The sequence below is a fragment of the Bombus huntii genome, chromosome 16 (genome assembly GCF_024542735.1).
Source record: "Bombus huntii isolate Logan2020A chromosome 16, iyBomHunt1.1, whole genome shotgun sequence".
Lineage (NCBI taxonomy): Eukaryota > Metazoa > Arthropoda > Insecta > Hymenoptera > Apidae > Bombus > Bombus huntii.
Genome location: NC_066253.1, coordinates 821675 through 835925, shown reverse-complemented (window position 1 = coordinate 835925; position 14251 = coordinate 821675). Strand labels below are relative to the sequence as shown.

At 37.5% G+C, this 14251-nt stretch overlaps 2 protein-coding genes across 3 annotated transcripts in view; both read left to right on the top strand.

Moving 5' to 3' along the window:
• The window catches only part of LOC126874844 (MYG1 exonuclease), a 212020-nt gene that overhangs the window by 175942 nt on the left and 21827 nt on the right, over positions 1-14251 (top strand). The gene's annotated exons all lie outside the window — the stretch shown is intronic.
• LOC126874823 (FK506-binding protein 5-like) overlaps positions 1-14251 on the top strand; it is a 61664-nt gene that overhangs the window by 28696 nt on the left and 18717 nt on the right. For both annotated transcript variants that reach the window (XM_050637262.1, XM_050637261.1), the window contains exon 2: positions 3345-3400. In XM_050637262.1, the coding sequence (XP_050493219.1) occupies positions 3345-3400 (56 nt within the window). The remainder of the gene's footprint in view (positions 1-3344; positions 3401-14251) is intronic.

Genomic DNA, 14251 nt, shown 5'->3' with positions numbered 1-14251 from the left:
ATTAGATTAGCTTAAATTAAATCAAGTTAGATAGATTAGCTTAGGTTATGACGATAATACGTTAAATTTGATTAGATTTTTAGGTAGGCAAAAAGTTAAAGATTCGTGTAACAGCTTAATTGCAATCATCAATGAGACCCGTAATCAATTACGAAACGACCTGCTTAGAGGTTCTTTACACGAATTCACCTGCACATAATACAGTCGTCGCTAGTCAAGTAGCCTTTCCAGACGTCCTTGAATTTTCTACTTTTAAAAATAGAAAGGGAAAAGCAGAAAGAAATATTTACTCGGTACGGACATTTTTACATGTTTCTTCTCTTTGATCCTTACTGAAATAGTAAGTAGCTATGTAACAGTAAAAATGACTGGAAAGTACTATACTTTATATATTCCTAGCGAACTGTATTAGCAAACAAGTTTGATATCGTTGGAAAGTGTTTGATCCGCTACCAGGTCTAGTGAAATTACAGCGAGTGAAAGAAACAAAGTTTTTTAGTTTATTTAAGTAAAGTTCCGTTCTCAGGTGTGAAGTATACAGTGCACAGGAATTATATAAACTGCGGTGTGGAACTTTGAAGTAAGATTTGATCAAAAACTGTTAAGTAACTCAAGGAAGAATATCGTAAAACAGGCAGATGTAAATCATTGTTCATTGTAATGAACTTTTATGTAAGGCAAAAAATTAAATTCCATTTTTTTTTATATAAGACGAAAAATGATCATTAAACGCAAGCAATACCAAAAATTCGTTGTACGAAAGCTTACCCGACGAATGAAAAGAGCGTAAAATCGTTTGTAATGAGAAAAGTAACCATATGATTATCTGGCAAGTATCCAAAGGCGTGGCATCGATCGTTTTTAAACTGTACAACGTTCGCGATACAGAATCGGGGAAAGTCGTTCGCCATGGAAACGAGTCACGGCCGATGTGCCGGTTTTACGTAAGGTGAAAATCGTCTTTAAGGCGAAAGAGGATCGCCACGGATGCAAAGGAAAGAAAGAAACCGTGCAACCATGCATACGATCATATCTTGCATGAATCACAATTTTCACATAACTGCACATTTCCATTTCTCCCTGGGACAACGTAAACGATTCTTTAAGCTCGTGTATATTTACTCGAAATCTATCAAATGCTTACATTCGCGTTACTTCTTTGTCCTAAGAAGACGACAAATCGACGTACATTATGTTACATTTTCCAAAGAAAAAGTTCCCATAAAACTTCCATATAAAACTATCGTATATAGGAAATCTATGAAGAACTTTTTCATTAATATCGAAAAAACAAAATTCTGCAAGTCCGTCAACTTCTTACGTTATCGTTGCTTCTTCGTCCTTAGAAAACGACGAATTACCAAACAGTATGTTACGTTTGATATTAAAAAACTCATTTCTCAGAGTTTATCAAATTTTTAGATTTTTGGTTCCACGAGGTCGCGGTACATGAAATTCCCGACGAGTCCTCGACGAATGGTTACGGTACAGGAGACGAAAGAGCACGGCTCATCAGGAATTGTACGCACGTTAATGGCGGCCGTGTTCCTCGATTTCGTATTCACCACGAGGGCCGCGATCGACCAAGACGTCGGTGGACGTTTTCGTGACGCGCTAAGCGAAACAAAATACCACAATCGGGTGGTTCATTCCTATTACAAGATCTGACGAAACTTTACTTGACTTTGTTGCTCTCGCTGGATCCCTCTATTCTTCGTTTCCAACGTTCCTTTCCCACATTTATTCAATGACGATCATTTCACGGAATTTATTTATTACTCGTTCGAGCGCTTCGTCGATTGTAAAGCAAATCGGAGTTATCGATAGGTGTAGTTATCGATGCATTTGACGACGTTTGATATCGTTGGATCTTCAAGGTTTTCAAAAAATGAAATGAATCGAATTATACGTATATGAATGTAAGCTTTAACGATAGAAGTAAGATTAATGATAATTTTGTACTATGAAAATGATGCGATGGAACGAACTACGTGTAAAGAGCATCGAATCAATTTTGACATGAGATAGGAAGAGATTATTAATTGGCTCAGTACTTAAGCAAGGATCGCGAAAACGGGGGAAAGAAGTCTGTCGTGCCAGAAACAATTCCGTTGGCCGTTTTGTGGCTTGCAAAGAGGCACCGTTACCCGCTCGTGTTCCTACGTGCTCGACCTGAATTAATTCCGCTGCAACGCGGCCATTGTGCTCCGACGAGGACTTTCGAGTGCGCCACCGTTGATCCACTGCACATGTTCGAATTTTATCGATCCGAATGATCGAAGCTCTGACTTCCAGTGGCTACGTTTAACCAGTTAGACGAAATTTCTTTTCTACCCTAAATTTTCTAGTAGTTTGGTACTCTCGTGTAGCTTTTTATTTGGTCCTGTTTGAAAAAGTTTGAATCCTGTTTGATAAAGTTTGGAGCAGTTTGAAGTAGTGGCATGTTAGATTTCGGAGTTTGAACAAGTTTGAGAATTGATCTAGGTGTGCTGAATGGTCGATGGATTATAAAGTTGGTACTTTTCTGTAAACGCTCGATGTTTGTTCTCTTTTTCTCTTTTATTGTATTTCATCGAGAATAAGGAGCATTTACTAACATTGAAAAATTCGTTCAAAACGACTACTCGATCGCTGTTTAGAGAACTTCGCTAAATTATGTGCTTCGCGGATAGGTTGCCCAAGAGCAGTACAATCGCCACAATTATCCGCGCATTTCACGTACGATCGGTTTAAACGTGGTCTTTCATAAGACTAATTGCTTTTAATTGATCGAACGGACGCAATGTTCGGGCAGAATCGAGGGATCGATCAGAAAATTCCCGCTTTTCAAGACTGACGAATGATAGATGGCAATAATGCAACGCTAAGAGATGCTAATTGCGGCTAAATTGCACGAAGGCGTACAAGAATCTCTGAACAAAGTAAATTCATTCCTATCCGCTCGGAAACTTTACGTATTCTCTCTTGAACCTGACCAGTGCATCTTTGAAACGTGTATTTTCATCTACGCTATCGCAGATCTTAATCTCTTCTCTATTTGAAAGAATAATTTCTAAATAATAAATATTTCAAATAATGTTACACTTACTATATGACAAATAATATATATATATATATATATATATATATATATATATATATATATATATATATATATATATATATCAATTGACGTTACGTTATTTATTATAGAATAAATTCGATAAATTTATATCCAATATTGAACAAACATTTATTAATATCCACTAATTTATACTTTAATAATAATACCGTGAGAAAGTAAAATAAAATAAAATTTTTGCCAGAAATTTAATCACTAACCACGAAAAATTCTTCTGTTTCAGGCTGAAGGAATTGATCGTAGCCATGAACCTCGCGCTGCATGGATTTTTGTTGCAAGGTGAGTCTCGTCAACCTAATTCTCTCCTATCATCTCTCCTATCATTCTAATTTACCGATTCGAAATATTCGGAAGAAAGATGTTACCGTCGATTTGTCAGCAACAAGTTTAGTGGAAATTTCGAGTAAAATTCAACTCCCCTCGCGAATCAATCGTTGCCTCGGTTGCACGCATGTGCTCGAAATAATGGAATGCAATATGGTGCATCGCGGGAACAATGCATCCGAGGAGGAATACGCAGCCTCGGATCGAGGGTTGACCTAACTCAACTTGCCTCGTTGCATACGAGGTCCTCGAAAGTCGGAGGGAAACCGAACAATGCGTGGAGGAAGTGCAAATGGCATGCAACTGGCTGCATGGAGTGCATGCACTGCATCCTTCTGTACTTTATCGCTCTACTACCTTCCATTTTCTTTTTCTTTTCTCTTTTTCACTACGTTCACTACGTACGTTTCAATACCATCCGTTAAATTAAATGTTGTTCTATCGTCGTTATCACCATTGATGGTGGAAGAACATCTTATAACGGACTTTTCTTATATTTTATACTTTTAACCTGTGATAATAAGTATCATCGGAAATTGACGCATCTGACTTTTTCATATTCCGTATATTTAACCTGCGTAAATTTACGTTAACCTTTACGTTTAATCGGCGGAAATAAGATACGTAAAAATTGTAAAATATTTGCCAGTGTCTCAGAAATTCAAGTAATTTTAATCGACATGTCCAATTAATGATCGCGCCGATCGATCCTAGTTGGTAGTCGCAAGGGAGAGAAATGAAGAAACTAATGGCAGGTTCTTGAGCAATTAGCGTTGCCTGGACAGAATGGCGTATGTGTGCACCGAAACTATTCGCGATTCTTCCGCCGTACGAGATTCTCTCCTTTCCTCCCATCGGCACGATTCATTCGCGATTCTCGTATCGTGGCCGACGTACGGTCTCGTGTTTACGTTCACGTAGGAAACACCTTGACTCGACACGAAAACCCAGTTAGTATCGCGATACACCATCTACACGCGAAGACGTGCCTCGTGATATCTACCACCAATTAGACACGTTTTTTGAATAATTTAATTACTTTGCTAGAATTTTTGATTAGATTAAATTTCCTTTGTCCCTTTTTTATTTTGCATTAGATATTGAATTATGCTTGTAGGATCAATGAAATTTTTTTTTTAATATACCCGTTACTACGTCGTGTTTTTCTTTCACTCTTACATTTGAAAACTCAAACCTGTACATCTGTTTCGTATATTAAGTCAATCATTTTTTCCAGAAAAATCCTCGATAATACAGTTTAAACAAAATACTCCGAAACCGAATTCCTCTCTAAACGAAAATACGTACTTCTCAGTCATCCTCCCACGCTGTTTGCTAAAAAAAATCCCTGTGTGGTATAGTATACACGCCTTAAACCCAAATCAAAGGCTTACTATTCTCCACGAGAAACATTCGAGACTCTCGACAAGGCTTACAAGGAGGAAGATACATAAGTCGATTCACCGGAGACGGACGCAAAGGATTTTCTGGGAAGACAGGAGGATGTACGAGCCGCAATAAAATCGCAAACAAGTGGACGTACACTGACGTTCAAAAGTTTGGAATTTCTACGCGTTCTATAGAACCAGGAATTACCTTAACAGCTTTAATACCTCGGAAAATTCTTCGATGAAGGATATTTTGGGAGAAAGTTCTCAGGGCTCTGTCTCCGAATTTCACTATCTCAGAAAATTCTTTGGTAAAAGATACGTTGAAGAATTCTTTCGACAAACAAATTTTCTCGAGGTAATAAAATTGCCAGGCGATCGAACGTGCCTACGGATTCTATTCTAATTTCCTAGTTATTGATTTATCGTTAATTTTTGTGCAAATTAGGCAATACTCGAATACTGTTACTTCGAGTCGACTTATGAACAGTAGTGTATACGAACGTCCCACGTGGTTCGACCGCGATGCATACGTTTCACGGACGGATGTCCCACGAGGCTGCATTCCTTGCCCGATACAACTTCCATTTAGCTCCTACGTGAATGTAAATACGCTTGTACAAAGGTGGATTCGCACGTTTCGCGGCTGGTGGTCCAGAGACGCGACTCTTCCAACACGCAAATGGCGAGTGTAATGAATACAAAGCCTGCCGTTTGCGTCCAGACCAGGAATTTTATGTATCGTTCCTCGGAGATGGCTTGTTTTAGTGTTCGAAGCTTTGACTATACGTATCCCGTATTTCTCGACAATGCAACGGCGGTATGGTTTCTCGTGTTGAGATTAGCAATGTCTATGGAGACTGGAATTTAGGTACTTTGGGCGTTTCAGATATTTTACTTCAGCTTTTAGATATTTTAGTCGAAAAATTACTTTGGAAAATATCGAAACGCACATGTCGTTGTAACATGCGTACATTGTAGGGAATGGTATAAAATCACTTTAGACAAATGCTCATTCGCCATTAAGAGAGAATATTTAAAAAAAAAGAGAGAATTAATTGTTTCATGGGAGATAGATTATCTGACAGTTTGAAATCAATAATTCCGTAAAAATTTCAATTTACGCTGTCGTAAGACTTTCTTGAGGCGTCCCACGGTTGCATTTCTACCGAAAGATGAGCGAAAACCGCCCCCGCGGTTACTACACGAATGCAATAATCAATGAGTCATTCGTTGTCTACGAAACTCACGACTGCTTGCCTTTTATTGGCGATCTGTTCGACCTCTTTTAAGGTCGTTCGTACGTTTTCTCGTTACGATGCTCTCGTTCTGCGTAGATTGATCATCTTCTTAGGACCATGTCCTTAGATATATATAATTGCAAATACATCGACAACATTTGGAGCAAGTTTGTAAATGCAGTGGCAGCCAGCGACTCGATTAACGAGATTTCAGACTGTTCACAATTCTGTCAAGGAGATTTTAAAGGAAATCACACAGTGACCGACAGAGTACCGAATAAATTAGCAAACGGATCGATTGGATTAGAAACGAAGTCGTAACTTGATCTAAGGAATCAACTGGAAAGCTATCAAAGAGATATCCGATACGGTTATAGGTTGACGTATATTTCTGAGAATACAGTTGCGAATTGTCAATGCAGTAAGGTTCAGCGAGTATAAACTCGCAGTGATTAATGGATTCGTGGGTAGTGAAATTCAGTAATGGATTTCTAATCGTAAAACAGATCGACTCTTGTTTTGAAACAGACTCTGATTTCGAAATTAGCTTGGAAGCCTAATGATATTTGAGATTATATCACGACCATGCTTATAGCAGCGAAGAATTATTTTGCACCGATAGTCAACGAATCTAAACGATATATTTGTTTTACCTCGTCTTGAGTTCCTTTTTCCAAATTGAACACCGCATAAGAGTACTAAAATTGCAATAACAAACGTTCGACCCTATTATCATGGAGAGAAGAAGTACTCGTCGATCGAAAAGAAAATGTCGATACACTGTTCGTTTGGCATTTCGAGGCGGAGTTATGATCCATTTTCCTTGGTTTGGAAAACGCGGAAATAGACTGGTATCTTTTCGATCGTTCGAGAAATATTCTTCCGCATTGTTCACGCTTCTGCCTGGAAGCGGCGTGCCACGCAACCCGGTTCGTTCACCATCGGGCAGGGACTTTCTTCTCTCGATCGCGATACGCCGCGATCAACGGTGCTCGTTTCCATGCGTGGCGTCAACGCGGCGCACGCCCTCGCATCGTAAACGTACAAATGATTCAACCATTTGCGAATGATTCATTCGCGACGTTGTTCGCAAATTCGTGCTGTCCATCATTCTCCTGTCTGCTTCATTTCGCTCACCATTTTGATACTTATCGAATGGTACAGCGAATATTATAGCGGTGTTATATTGCGAATATTATAGATTTTGAGAATTCGTATCTTCTATTCCTTGGATATCTTAACTTCTAAATGCATGTAATTGAAACTTAATTGCATAATCAGACTGCGGATATCGCGAATTCAATATAAATTCGACGTAACAAACTCGTTTCAACAAGTTCAGTTTTATAGATTCGATTGCATGAGTTCTACTTTATAAATTTGATTCAAGAAGTGTAATGTATCAAATTCACTTTCTAGATTCAATTTTATATACTCGGTCTTATAAAATAGCTTTTGTACATCCAGTTTAATAAATACAGTTTATAAAATTCGACTTAGAATTCCCCGAATACAACTAAAGAAATGTGATCGAACAATGTTCCTTAAATGGTTAAACATTCGTTACGTAAGTAGACATTATTGCAAAGTATGCATTTCGTTAAACTTCTGATTACTCACACGCAAAAAATAATAATTTTAAATAAAGAATATTTGATAGTAGGAAAAATTAGCAAATTTACTGATGCACTATAGCTGTATGCGTTGATATAAACGGAGCTCTACTTCTTCTTCTTCTCCTGTAGAATCTCCTACTCAGGATTATATAATCACGCATAATGTGCGGCCATTAATCGAAAGGTCGTCAAAATTGCGACCCCGGTCGCGGGTAACAGGCCTAGAAAGTCCAGAGAATTGTCCAGTCACTCTATAAATAACCAGCACGCCGCATATTAGCAGAATTTTGCATAACGACTCGAGCGAACGAAATAATTGACTTTCGCTTTTGCGGAGCCATGCTGATTTTACCTGCACGCGATCATAATACCGTCAAGTATAATCGCGTTACAATGGAGTATCGATTGTCCGTCTAATTAGAGGATCGAAGTAAAGTTTAATAATGGATCGTTAGGCTTTCAGATACGAACTTCAATGTCTGCCGAAATCGCTTCGTAGCTCGTTGAACTTGTTAAACGTGACTTTTAGGTTAAGTTTTATAAGGTGATTCACATATACGAAGAACATACAGAACGACTATGACGAGTATATTATTTTTGTTTAATTAGGCAATCGATGTGAAGTTTAATCACTTATTAGGCTTTGATACATAAAGTACAGCGTCCGTTGAAATTATTGGCTCGTAGCTCATTGAACTTGTCAACTTCGGTTTTTAGGTTAGATTTTATAGGGCGATTCATATGTACGAAGCTTACGCAGGATCAATATAGTAAGTTTGTTTTCGTTGATTTTGTGAAATGGAAAAATTTTCGTATTTTTTTGTATTTGTCCGCTTGATGTTTCCGCAATTACTTTCTCCGCGATCATTCGATAGATATAAATCGAATTATCTGGATAGGCGTTTAATTAAGTAAAATGGTACAGGAGCTTTTTTCAATGATAGGTCGGCCTCGAAATACGATCCTGTAACGATCATCGTCGGCGTACTTAGTTAACCTAACAGATTCACTTCCTTGCCAATTAGACGCGACACGATTTAACGCTTGTGAATTTCGCAAATGCTATCCACTTGTAAACGTTAATCGTTGCAATCTAGACACACTTATCTTAATACTGAGATCTGACTTTAAAATTCTGTATATTGATACGTATAATCTTTCACATCGGTGGTATTTCTTGATCTTACGCGTGTACAAATCTATTTGAACGGAAAGTTAAAACGATTATCCTATTAACAAAATTATTCTACTCATAAATACTAAACTAGCGATTATTCTATTAACGAATCCTGAACTATTAATTATTCTGTTAATGAAGTTATTCCGTCAACAAATCCCAGACTATCAATTATTCTATTAACAAGATTATCCCTTAATTATACATCTACTAATAAATCCTCAACCATTAATTACTTTACTAATAAAACTGTTGAAAGATCTTCAAAATCTCGTAAAATCCTCTTAATCTTATTCTAGCACTCAAAATATCGAAGATTTAAAGATCACGTTTCTCTCATCTTTTCTATTTTCTTGAAAACCTCGAATCTAACTTAAACACGTGTCCTTAGTAATTATACATCTTAAATTAATTTGGTCAATCTTTTTAAAGATAAAGCAGCGTAAGTAGTACACACACATATATATAGCGTCTTTTATGAGGAGCCGCGTATTTTCTGGAATCTCGTTTGGCTGAGCACACTTTTCTCGACTTTTCTCGTCCCCACCTCGAGCACAGTTGGCTATCCTGTTCTCGCCACCTGGTTGTCTGACTTTTCTTCTTACGTAACCGCGTAACTGCGGCGCAAGGATGCGGTTAGACCTTTCGAAGCGTGTCTCTGGCCGATGTCACGTAAGACGCGAGTCAGTCAGTCACGATCTTAATTTCACTCTCTCACGTTGTCGAATAATGCCCATCATTATGCATCGATGCGATTGTATTTCGGAAATTTTGTCGAGAAACGGATCTTCCATATTTTTGTATCCTTTTTTTATTCTTGAGGTTTTCTTTCAAGTTATTTGATACAGAAATTGAAATTGAGCACACGAATGTATGTACCTAATTTCTGTGTCAAATAATACAACATTGTATCACGTAAATGCATGCATGTAATTATTCTATCGAATAATTCGAAGAAAGCCTGAACCATTTGAATCATTTCTAAGTTGAAGAACCGTAGTTTTTTCTTTTAGATCCTTGTATGTTATTCTTAGCATTCCAAGACATGATTAACTAATGCGTCCTTATGATACTTTCAGTATTGTTTCGTGACCCACTGTGTGCACGTTACCATTTTAGTGACGTAGGTAATTGAAGCTTTTGTAACAATGACGGCCGATATTTTGTCATAAACTTATAATGAAATTAAAGAAATTTCCTGAAATATTCTGTGCTCTGTGTTAACGGGAGCTGTTAACAATTATCATAATAATTTATAAAGAAAGACATAAAATAGGATCGCAAAAAGAACTTCTAAATACTTAAAAATGAATCATACAACACAGCTTCTCCTTTCTACCAATAAGCAGATGGAAATAAAATCGTAAATCAATGAAAACCAAGTCGTCTTAATGAAATCGAAATTCCTTCGAAGAAATCAAGCGACGACTGTTTTTCCGGGCAAACAATTTCTGGGCTGCGTGCCTGTAATCGTGCGCAATTATATAGACTGTTAAACATGGCGGTGTTCTTAGGGGAAGCACGAAAGTCGCCATGTTGTTATCAATGCCTCGCTCTAATAAAGTGTACGGACCGTGGCGAGGAATGTTTGGAAAAAAATGAAAGCGAAGCGCGAAGGGGGAATAATTCGACGGCGTTTTACCGGAACAATTTCTACGAATTAAAACCGTTTTAAATATTCTCGTGGAGGAGAAAATTCCGATTGAGCAATATATAGGTTAAGTGGAAATGTTGAAATTCCCTAGACGATCGTGAGACTAATTATGAAACTATTTGGGGAAAGGTTTGATATATCGCAGTTTGTCTAATTACATTTAGTTTAACTGGAAAATTAATTCGATTAATTTAATTTTCAAATCAATTACTTAGATCAGAAGTGTGTCTTATTAAATTCTAAATAAGAACAAATTGCAAATGCATACATACATTACGCATTTTGTGTTCGAAATATTGAGACATAAAAGAGCTATTTATATAAAAATCGACGCCGAGAAAAATACCCTGGTCGCTGAATAAATAAAGCAACAATTGCGTGACATTGAGTAGCCGATAAAATGGGATTACAAATTCACTGGTGAAATACGCAAACTATAAAATATCAAGCACGTATCGCACACTTCACCGCGCAATACATACCACATAAATAATGCATCGTCGCTCTGTCTTTTACCTTGATCGTCTCTCGATCTTTTATCTTCGGCGATATATTATACAATAATCTCCAGTTTACTCATTTTGCTCCGTATATACGCTATAAAATGCTCGCATATGTTTTTCGACCGACCAATCGAGTTTTTTTCGTCCATTATTTTTTATGAACAAATTTTTATTCGAAATACTCTGTTTCTATAAATTTTATTTGTTTTGAATTTTGCACAAATTCTTTATCTTCATTTTGGATCTTGATTACCTTTGGATTTTTACATCCAAGTAGAATATAGAGATTACGTTTGTATAAGTTTGCTTTAATTGTGTCGGATTTTGCTAATCGTCGTCTTGCGGGGTTTTTTTTTTCATCTCAGTTCCACTGGACCAAGGAGAATTCGTACGCGTAAAATCGGTGGAGGAGAAAATTTTGTGTTTAGAAATCGTGGAAAAATTGTGCTAAGATATCCTTGTAAAATTGTGATAGGAGTGTTTTCATAAAAAATACAGAATTATTTTATATTACCTTTCTAGCAAAGTAGAGTAGTCAACTGCAATCAACTAGCAATTAACAATTTACAATTACGAATAACAATTCGTTTACTAAAGAATCGAACGACTATGGAAATATAAGTTTACGTCGATGTAAATTTAAATATGAATTAAAATAAATCATTTAAGTATAAATCGCGATAAATCACACTAAAACTCCGACAATGTATTCACATTTTTTAATCCAAGCTGTGTCTCAACAATTCAACTTTTCTCCCTCAGATTTTCAATAGCCGTTACATAATTTCTCTCCATTCACGAACATCACTTTTCTCGAAGTTGCAAATACCGTAATACGAAACGAGAAATTCCGCGCGATCTCCTAATTAATTCTAATTAATAGTCACCCGAGAGAGAACACAATGGCGCGTTTCATCCGAAGCAATTGAAGTTCGTCTGACGACCTTTCGTCGTCTCCACGTTCGAGTTTCGCCTTGCTGCATTGTCTGCCGCCAAAGAAAAATCCAGTCAGTTTTTATTTAGACTACTGCGTAATTAAAGCAGACATGCAATAAGGAGATATCGGAGATTCCTTCGATAGTCTGTGTGAAAAAAATCCCAGACGAGAATTGAATAATTTCGAGGAATTCTTGAAAGATTTTTCAGCTGACTCATTTCAGCTAGAATATTCTCTTCGATTAAAGATAAAACGAGCTACCGTATGTTCAACCATCTCGGAAAGGGGAAATTTTGTAATCGACTTTTTTCTGGCTTTTTGGTATGAATGCTTCATTGTACCGCGGCTTCTTATTGTTGTATACTAATGTATACTGTACACTGGTCGAAGCCCAGTGGCCATTCAGTGAAAATAGAAGTCGTCGAAAACGCCCACGTGGCGATCCTGCAGATCCTTTCACGTGGATTTTTACGCGACAAGCGCAACCAACCGAATCGCGCTACCGGCGACAGCCTTTTCCCTTCTCGAGGAAAAGTCGTTCACCGACTGGTGTTTTCGCATGATTTCCTGTGACCAATCTTCTATTAGATAACTATATAGATGTAGAGTCGGTGATAGATTTTATAGGCGGAGGTTTGACCCTTTCGTGTTCTCACAGTAGAAATATATCGCGTATATTGTTATTCTTCTAACGATTTTGGATTTTTCATTTTACGATATCTTTCGCGATATTAATTATGCGATCTCTCGGTGGTTACAGTGTTACGTAATGCTTGTGAAAGATTTAATTTAGGATAAGAATGGAGTCTGGATTGTTGGAAAAATGTAATTTTAATTTCAAACATACGATACAATATTTAAGATATACGTATTATATAATATCTATAAGATGATATCTACGACAAGCCTAACGTTTTTCAACCTACTGCTATTGTCAATTAAAATGTTCCGTTACGAAGAACAAAGCACGCGTGACAGAGGAAGATTTCTTGAGGATTCACGTGACTATCGGCAGTATCCACGGGAGTGACATTTATTGTGAATGACGTCCGCTTCCTTGACTCATTCATCTCTCTGCTCCTCAATGAAACTCCCTCGTGCTTCGTACGCGCTTGCGTGAGTAGACACGTGTTCCTGTGTACGCGCGGCGATGACGACATGTGTCAGAAAAGTCGGAATCAGAGCCATGAATCACACCTACATTATGAAAAGTAAAGTCGACCGTATCAAATAAAAAATAACGAAACAAATGTTCTCTGTTAATATTGCAGAAATTTCTCAAAGACGCTTGTCCCTCGTCTTTCTTCTTCAATTAGCGTTGCTCGTAGTATCGTCCAGACCTACTGCACACAATATTTAATCTCATCTGTTAATTTCATAGAAATTCTAACTAAAAGAATGTACATGTTCATAATTCTAACTTATCTGATAATTATAATAATTTCTTGATAAATTTTTAAATATTGAAATGAACGAATAAAGAAATATTTGATCGACAGATATATGCACGTTAAATTTCCAATAACCGCCAAAAATAAATAAAATATTCTCGATCAATGTAGCAGAAATTTCCCAAAAACATAATTATTTCCATTTTCTGACAATATCCGCAGCTCGCAACGTTGACAGTTTGACAACCGTAAGGCTGAATACGCGGCGATCCGAGGATACTTGTCGTGTCTTGTGGATAATCGGGAACTTCCGTTTCCTGCGCCAGCCCTCGAATAGCAATGACTCGGTTCTCGCCTCTTTCTTGCTTTCTTGCGCATAATGAACCAGCACGCACCGTCGCACGCCAGCACGTAATCCAGAAACCCACGGAAACGCGGCCCGGGAACGCCGCGTCCGCGTCGAAACCGGAAGTCGAGACACCAGTTACTAGTTACATTGGTTCGCCGCTTTACCGCTCCACGCTTGCTTCTCTTCTCTTCTCTTGCACTGTAAACACACTGTTTTGCTGCTGTTCTGCGTCGTAAGTTTCTAGAGAGCGATCCAGATTTGCACCGCGTTTTAAATGAAAGTAAAGTCAGGCAAGTTGGACAGACACTCTCATGCGAGCTGGAAAATTATTGGTTTTGGTACTTTTATTTACGAGGTGTCTTTTGATATTTGAATATGTTGTCACGTTTGAAAATTTTAAGGTGATTTTGTAATTTATGCAACACATTGTATAAGCTATCTTTTCGAAAAGCTCATCAAACTACTTGAAATCATTCTATACCGTATACCGAATGTCTCACCAATTCTGCCACCCATAATTACGTTCTTATTTGCGATGATACGAAACAAC